Source organism: Gastrolobium bilobum, unplaced genomic scaffold (assembly GCF_033153095.1).
Source record: "Gastrolobium bilobum isolate Gb01-03AN ecotype WA unplaced genomic scaffold, APGP_CSIRO_Gbil_v1 utg15966, whole genome shotgun sequence".
NCBI classification, from domain to species: Eukaryota; Viridiplantae; Streptophyta; class Magnoliopsida; order Fabales; family Fabaceae; genus Gastrolobium; species Gastrolobium bilobum.
The window spans coordinates 280273-289319 of NW_026897912.1; the positions used below are offsets into that span (position 1 = coordinate 280273).

Genomic DNA, 9047 nt, shown 5'->3' on the forward strand with positions numbered 1-9047 from the left:
AACCTCACGTAAATATATCTACATGAAATTTTGTTTCTACGAGAAAATCGAAACCCTATTATGAATTATACACTTTTATATTGGAACTAATATGAATTACAGAGTTTTATATGTAAACTAGTCTTTTGTTTCTTTCCAGGCACAAATCTTAAGTTGACCCATGCTACCTATTGCTTATAATTTCTTCGCAAGGGTAGAGAGAGAGAGAGGTGGCAACAAGGATGAACTTCCCAGCTTTCATTGACAGAACTAACTTCTCTCACAGGATATATATATAGTATAGAACCTCTGTGAGGAAAATCTCAAGCCTTTGTACAATTTTTACCCCAAGAAATGCTCATGGAAAAGAGAGAGAGAGAGAAAACCCAAATAGGGCTGTTCAAAACAAAACCAAAGAAAGAATGGGACAAAAAAAAAAAAAAACTAGATGGCGAATTGATGAGAAGGAAAAATGGCTACAGTGAAGAGAGATGTAAAAAAAAAGAGAAGCAAAAGGTGGAGCTTCATCTTGGTCATCTTCTTCAAGCAGAGCCATGAAATTAAGTAGTGGGTTGTTTCATCATCTAAGCATGGAAGTTAGAGAGCGGAAAACAACTTCTTGACAAGGAATAGTGAGACCCATATCGTGAACGAAGCCATATTCTTCTTCAGCTTGTCGAAGGAGGGATTGGAACTCCGGGTGAGTCAAGAATGAGATGGGGACAATGTATCTTGTTCTGTTTTCCCCAACGTAAACTGCAAAATGGCCTTTTGGGACATCAAGTGGGAGACCATCATCGTCATACCCATTTTTCTTTCCTAAACTCGAACACCTCTTGAGGATTTGCTTGAGGACTGCTGTCTGGGGAAGCTTGTTTGATTTTCTAATGGCCATTTTTAGAGAGAGAGAGAAGAGGATGTGGTCTAATGTGAAGCAAACCAAGTTTGAAAGGAGTTTAGGAGAATGAAGAAGCAGACGTAAGTGGTGGGGGTTGCAATGGGGATGAGGGTGGGTATTTATGAAGAATCAACGAAGAAGGAGAGAGAGAGAGAGAGAGTGAGGGTTCATGTGGAGTGTGGGGGCAAAGGATAAACCACGGGTGTTTAGGGGTATGTGTATTTTGTGCAAAGGACATGGTGGGAACCAAGCCCACTGCCTTCACTGTTATGTTGGTCTTCCCAATGCCAACACATATTCATTCCTCCTTTTTTTTTTTTTCATAAACTAAATTTTTATCTTGTGAAAAACTACTCTTCATGTGATAACTTTTTTTTCTACACACCTGTCGATAATTGTGTCATTTTTTTTTTTTTTCAGGTGGTGGAACTTATAAATTATCTCTATGACATGAGATAACTTATCTACTTTAACATGAAATTAATAAAACTCTTTTATCTTTCATTAGACTAGTTCACAATTAACATTCTTCTCCATGTTCACTTTTAATGAGTATATATATGGGTTATGTTTATCTCATTTTACATGAGATATACAACTTTCCTACATACACAAAAAAGGTTAGGTCCCACCATTCTTTTTTTTCTCTCCTCTTAACTGTGAGTCCCACTTATAATTTTTTTTTATAACATGATCTAATGTTTTTCTTACAACATAAGAAAAATATTTTCCTATATTTATATGTTTATTGATTCTTATTTTAAAATTAAACTAACTATCTAGGCGTTAAGTAATTGTAGATAATAATTTTATATTTATAATATTTTTAACATGCTTCCCATATTAGATTTGAAGGGACAATGAATATATATATTTATCTACGGACGCTAAAAAATTCTCGATTATTAGATCACAAAATTTTTCATACCAACCCAATAAATAGACGTAGGTTAGTTGGTTCCTTGGCGCTGAGTTAGTGAAGTTGAATATGTGTTCGATTTTCGCTGAATACATTCTCTGTGAGGGGGCTGAACCTTTAGCCATCACTGACCCCCGCCCTCCGGATTAGTCTCGTAGCCGGCTCAAAGAGTTGAAACTTGTGGGAATACCGGAGGGAGTCAACTCGCCTCAAAGAGGTAATTAGAGTTGAGTAACTCCAAAAAAAAAAAAAAATTCATACCATGTCAAATAACTAATTATCTCAAAAGCTTAAATTGAATGGTGAAGGTAGATAAATAATTTTTTTTATATCATATTTCTAATATTTTTTAATAATACTCTAAAAATATGAACTATATTTAAGTTTGTTAAAAAAACTAACAAGTATTTTTTATGAGATTTTTAATTCAAGTGAAATTTAAAAAATATTAAAAATCATAATTAATTTTATAAGTTTAAGTTTAAAACTAAAAAACTAAAAATCACATATATCACAATTTAAAAGAAAAATATATATATTATGTAACAAAAAAAAAGAAAAATATTTAAAAACGTAATTTTTCTTTTGAAAAATATAGTTTATTTTATAAACCTATGCAATATTTACGGTTTAGGATTTTGTGGCCTATGTTTCTACCTCTTTAACCCCACCGACCCCTACCACTTGAGTTATGAATCTATGATCCAGGGTTAGTTTTTTTTTTTTTTTTTTTTTTAAAGTTACAACAGCGTGATAAAATAAATTTGTGGTCGTCTAGCCCCATAAACACTTAAAAATCAAGACTTGTCGTTCACCAAAAAAATAAAAATAAAAGACTTGTCATTATATGTTTTCAATAGAATCCTACACATTGCTCACCGCTAATCTCTCTCTCCACCTGGATTGACGGACCTACAAGTACTCATCGGTACAACCTGGTGATGGTTTGGCATTTCTGATTGTTGGGTTTGTGATACTGTGAACTGATGAATGACCCGTGAAATTTGAAAGAGAAATTAGACTCAGTGCAAACAAAATCAATTAATTAAAAGATAGTTGATGTTAGAGAACATATATTTGATCTTCAAATTTTATTTTTAGAAGAAATTTAAAATTTTAATTTTGGAATCATCCTGAATCAGATTAGTCAAAAAAACGTTGAATCAATTAAAATATTTTTAAAAAATAAAAATCAACTTTTCAGAAACCCATGTGTTGTGAATTACTCTTCCTATACAAGGTTTTGACCTCAGTTTCAGTACTTTATCTTCGAATGCGAAACCCTCCCTAGCAAACTATTAAAGCAATTAAATAAGAAAAATCATTTTCTCATGTAAATAGGAGAAATAATTTTCTCATAACGTGAAACATCAAAATTTGTGTTATTTTTTTTTTTTTAACAAGTGATGGGCCCACTACTTATTGTGTCTATGGCATGAGAGATGCTACCTCATGTGACATAAGAAAAGAAAAACCCATTAAACAATGAGAAAAATGTGTATCATTTTAAAGGATGTAAAATTGTGTCATTTTAAGTGAGAGAAAGAAATAGATCATAGGAGAAAGTGTGGACAAAAAAATAAAGGTGTGGATCCCACACACTCTTTGTGAGAGTGAAATGACATAAATTATGTCATTTAAAATGACAAACATTTTTTCCTTAAACAATAGCCTCAAATACTTGCTCTTTTGCAATCATATAATTTTATCTCATGTATGTATCTAAAAAGTGGAATTCACGTTAAAAGAAAAGAAAAAATATAAATTTCACATATTTTTATGTATATATTGAAGATAAAATTATCTCTTATAATATAACAAATATTAATTTTTTTATCTGCAAAAATTATTTATGTCCCACTTTCATAATACTCATGTCTGTACACTGTACTAAATGTAGAACTCAATAGATTCAAATTCGGATTCAAATTCATATCTACAAATAACCTACATGGATAAGGATAAAACTCAACTCCTTCAATTGATCGATATTAATAATTGAAAAAGTATATATATATATATATATATATATATATATATATATATATATATATAGTATCCTTTGACACCGGTATCCTTTGACACCTCATCATCTGAGAGCCGCTTTTACATATATATGAAGTAGGATCCTTTGATACCGGTGTCAAATTTGAAGTTTGATACTTCATCTGAGAGCCGTTAGATAAAAAAAATCAACGACTCTGATTTATAAGCATGTGACACCATTAATCTTTTTTGATCTAACGACTCTGTGTCAAATTTCAAATTTGACACTAATATATCAAAGGATCCTACCTCTCTCTATATATATGTGTGTGTGTTTGTGTGTTAGATTACGAACTGCTCGTGTCTATCTATTCTGATTATTTAAAGGGAAAAATGTCTATCATTTAAAATTACACAACTTACATCCTTTCACTCTCACAAAGATGTGGAACCCACACCTTTATTTTTTTTGTCAACTCTCTCTCCTCCTTGATCTATCTCTTTCTCTCTCTTAAAATGACACAACTTTACATCCTTTAAAATTATACACATTTTTCCCTTATTTAAATGTGGATTGATCAAGAGCAAAGCATAACAAGCAAGCTAAGTTTTGAATATGAACCTGGACTTGGAGAGATCATAGTCTACGTGGATGGTTGGCTGGCTGGTTCTTTTATCGCAAGACATTCATATTTATTGAGCGGAAAACAAAACATGGATAGTTTCAAATTATAACAAATTTGGTAATATAAAGTATTTCATGCTTGTCAATTTCTAAGCCTACCTATCACTACTGCAGTGTTTGCTACTAGAAGTGTGTGTCTTCAAAATGCAGGGCTTCCCCATGTGGTCTTGCCTAAACCACCAACACTAGATACAAAAACAATAGACAGAAATCTATCTCCAATGTGCACCACTATATTGGTCTTACCCTGCCTTCATTTTGCTTCTCTTTACCATGTTTCCAACACTGAGAAATTGATCTTCAAAAGCTTAATTAAGCGACTCATATGAGGCAGTGTCCTGTTTCTGTTATCTGTCCTTAAGTGTGTGTTTTTCTCAATGCCGAACATAATGATAATTTTTAGAATAAAACAAAATCTCTAGGCACAAATTCTATCACCTTCAAAATTTTCCTGGTTTAAAATCTACTGCAAAATGCCCAAGTTAAAATCTACTTTCAATGCTTATCCTCTAAATTCATGATTCAACAACATTCATTTTATTTATTCTCATTATCATATTGAGATAGAAGAAAGTGAACAATTCTATGGATTTGATTTATCTTATAGCTAGCTTGACACACATGATATATCTATTTGAACCACATTTCATCACATTGTTACATCAAAACTGTTCTGTATAAATTGGAATTCACATGTAATAGAATGTATTACAGTATAGAGATATTTAGCTCAAACTTTCTGATTGTGGTTATTTTTAATAAGTGAAGTTGAGTTGACAAAGTTAGTAGTTATTTTCTGTTAGCTCTTTAGAGTCCTTCTCATTTTGTTATTCCAGTAGTGAGGTGCCACGTCAGTTATATATATATATATATATATATATATATATATATATATATATGAGAAAAATCACGTGACACCATTGATCTTTTTTTATCTAACGGCTGTCAGATGAGTTGTCAAACTTCAAATTTGACACCGATGCCAAAGAATCCTACCTATATATATATATCAGCTCTTGTATCAGATTGTTCATTGAATGAGAACGAAGTTTTCCAGCTCAACAGAATTTCACTTTTCTCTCCACTTTAAGAATGATTTTATACATTAATTTTATCTATTTTATACATGTATAAATTGAACCACATTTCATCTCATTGTTATATCAAAACTGTTCATGCAATATTTCCCTACTATATGCGGGAAACTAGTCAAGGTCATGTAACATTCCTTGCAGAGGGTGGTGAGAGGTAACTATCCCAAAAGCTAACTCAAAGATTATTTTTAATAATTGAAGTTGAGTTGACAAAGTTAGTAGTTATTTTCTGTTAGCTCTTTAGAGTCCGTGCCACGTCAGTTATATATATATATATATATTTATGGGAAAAATCATGTGACACCATTGATCTTTTTTTATCTAACGACTGTCAGATGAGGTGTCAAACTTCAAATTTAACACCGGTGTCAAAAAATCTTAGCTATATATATATATATATATATTATCAGATTGTTCATTGAATGAGAATGAAGTTTTCCAGCTCAACATAATTTTACTTTTCTCTCGACTTTGAGAATGATTTTATACATTAATTTTATCTATTTTATACATGTATAAATTGAACCACATTTCATATATGCGGGAAACTAGTCAAGGTCATGTAACATTCCTTGCAGGGGTGGTGAGAGGTAACCACTCCAAAAGCTAGCTCAAAGGGTGAGAGTGTTCAAGGCCTTATAAACTTCACATTATTTGTCCATACAACCAATGTGGGACTATATTTCTCAACACGCTCACTCACACGAGAATCCACTGGGCTTGAAGGGTGGTACAAAGAAAGTGGGAGGCGGTGAGATTTCGAACACTCCTCTGATACCATGTTAAGAACCTTGAGGTCACCACCCCAAAAGCTAGCTCAAAGGGTGAGAGTGCCCAATGCCTTATAAACTCCACATACAACCAATGTGAGACTATATTTCTCAACACGCTCCCTCACAGGAAAGTCCACTGGGCTTGAAGGGTGGACAATATACAAGCCCACCTACATGTGAAAATTCCACAACAAAGAAAGTGGAAGGCAGTGATATTTCGAACGCTTTGATACTATGTTAAGAACCTTGAGGTCACCACCCCAAAAGCTACAAAGAAAGTGGGAGGCGGTCATATTTCGAATGCTTTGATAGTATGTTAAGAACCTTGAGGTCACCACCCCAAAAGCTAGCTCAAAGGATAAGAGTGTCCAAAGCCTTATAAACTCCACATTAGTTGCTCATACAACCAATGTGAGATTATATATCTCAACAGAAAGGTCCAACATTTTTACCAAAATGCGGTGCTAGGCTGAGTAATTCAAGTACAACTAAGCTATATTCTTTTAAGTTGATGGTGACTTTACCTTTCATTTGGCACATAAATGCCATGTTACTCCTGCCCTCATAATCCGACAACTTAGGGTCGATTTGGAAGAGCATTAGAAAAATGATTTTTTATCTAGTATTTTTTAGAATGACTTTTCTTAAAATTAACATTTTTGTAAGTTTGGATCAGTATCTTAAAAATAGTTCAAGTAATCATTAATATTTTGACTTTTTTCGAAAACCATAAATTATGACTTAAAAAAAATATGTATTTATTTATTTTTTTACTTGTTTTTTCAAATTACATCTAAACACACATATAAAGTGAAATGCAGTTTTATTTTGAAAAAAAAAATTAATTAAAGTGGTTATATAGGAGCTCCAGTTCTTTGTTTAGAGGTTTCCAATTCCAACCATAAAAATTAAGAAAATGATATTGGGAGAGTTATTTCTTATATTTAATTTCTGATTTAATAATTTAGGATGTTTTGATTTGTTATTTAGAGATTTTGATGATTTTTTTTTGAATTTTTTCTCTTAAAGAAATTTATCATGTTACGTTAAGATTTATAGTTGATTAGGATTTGATTATCGTAAGTTATAAATATTGATTTGGGTGCAATATGTTGTAGAAGTTTTTTTTTTTTTTAATATGGACTGAAATAAGAGTATGTGTTTTTGTGTTGGAAGTAAATTTATCTTTCGTTACTCGCAAAGAAAACAATAGACAATAATGAAATAAAAATAGGAGGCAATTATATTTATTATTATTTTAAGCTTATTATTTTTATTACTTGTCATATTACTATTGGATCAATTTGAAATCAACGGTTGAAAAATGAAAAAAATTAATTGCCGTTGATTTCAGGTTGATCAAACGATAACCAATCAAGTAATAAGAGTAGTAAGACTAAAATTGTAGTAAGTATAAATATTTCTATAAAAATAATGTATAAATAATATTATCTCTTTTAAATTTATAATATATTTTGGGGTCTCTGGATAAATAGATATACTGTAGGGGAAAATAAAAAATGAACAAAGTAATTTTTTGTTACTGTAGACCTTTTTCTTCTTCTTCTTCTTTTATTATTATTATTTTTTCTTTAGAAATTAAACTTACGGGCTTGAGATAGTTTATACTTTAAATAAAGTGTGTGTCATTTTAAAAGATATAAAGTTGTGTCATTTTAAGAGAGAGAAAGAAATAGATAAAAAAGAAGAGAGAGTTGACAAAAAAATAAAGGTGTGGGTCCCACTTCTTTATGAGAGTGAAAAAATATAAATTGTATCGTTTTAAAGGATAAACATTTTTCCCTTATACTTTACACACTGAAATAACGTCCGCAGCATATAAGGGCTCATCTCAAAGCCAATAAAAATGGGCCCCAATTCTACCTTGAAGTATTAGAATTACTGACGTGCATACATAAGGGCCCGTCGACAAAAAAACATTAAAAAAAATATCTAAGGACCCTCCCTTCGTTGGTTAACCAGTACTGTTGTTTGTATCTTTGAAAGAAATATTAACAAAAAAGCCTCGATGATAAAAGGTGTAGAACGATTTCATTCCAAAGTTTAATTGCAATAATTTTGCATGTAATATATAAGTGTTCGCTTTTTCTGCAGTTACTGTAGATAAGTTATCTATAATAAATTTAATACGACATCGTTTTGGGACGAAAATCATGGTGTTTTTATAATTTTAATTTATTTCAAATTATTATAATCTTTATAATTATAATTATTTAATTATTTAATTTTTCAATAACAAAACAACGTTATTTTGAAAATAAATACAGATAACTTATCTGCAGTAACTGCAGAAATATTTTTTTAATTATTAATTATTAATTAATTAATAAATTTGGCCCAATAAATTATAATCGTTGATAGACGAAAATCAACGATTAGAATCTAAAAGGATATAAACTTATATCCTTTAAAACGATAGATATTTTTCTCATATATATATATATATATATATATATATAAAGTTTCCAACCTTGAAACTTAAATAATACAAAATATACATATTTTATGCACCATGTCAAGGGAGACTCTAATACAATGTCAAAATCCAAAACAAAAAATGATTTTAATATCTGAAAATAAAATTTATTAAATTGAAGCAAGTGCAAATGATTATCTGAATTAATGCTCAGCCCTAAACTCCACTCGGCTTGGTCTTAGACAAATCACGCATTAAAATTACGGACTTCCCCCC

The 9047-nt window shown here is 30.9% G+C and overlaps 1 protein-coding gene across 1 annotated transcript; it reads right to left on the reverse strand.

Annotated features, from left to right (window-relative positions):
* Window positions 1-559: 559 nt before the first annotated feature.
* Window positions 560-874, reverse strand: LOC133311363 (protein SMALL AUXIN UP-REGULATED RNA 12-like). The gene has a single exon (XM_061512403.1). The coding sequence runs from the start codon at window positions 872-874 to the stop codon at window positions 560-562; it is 315 nt and encodes a 104-aa protein (XP_061368387.1).
* Window positions 875-9047: the final 8173 nt, after the last annotated feature.

What these genes read in the sequence shown, in the direction of transcription:
- LOC133311363 (XM_061512403.1), bottom strand. Translation starts at nt 874, where the DNA reads ATGGCCATTAGAAAATCAAACAAGCTTCCCCAGACAGCAGTCCTCAAG.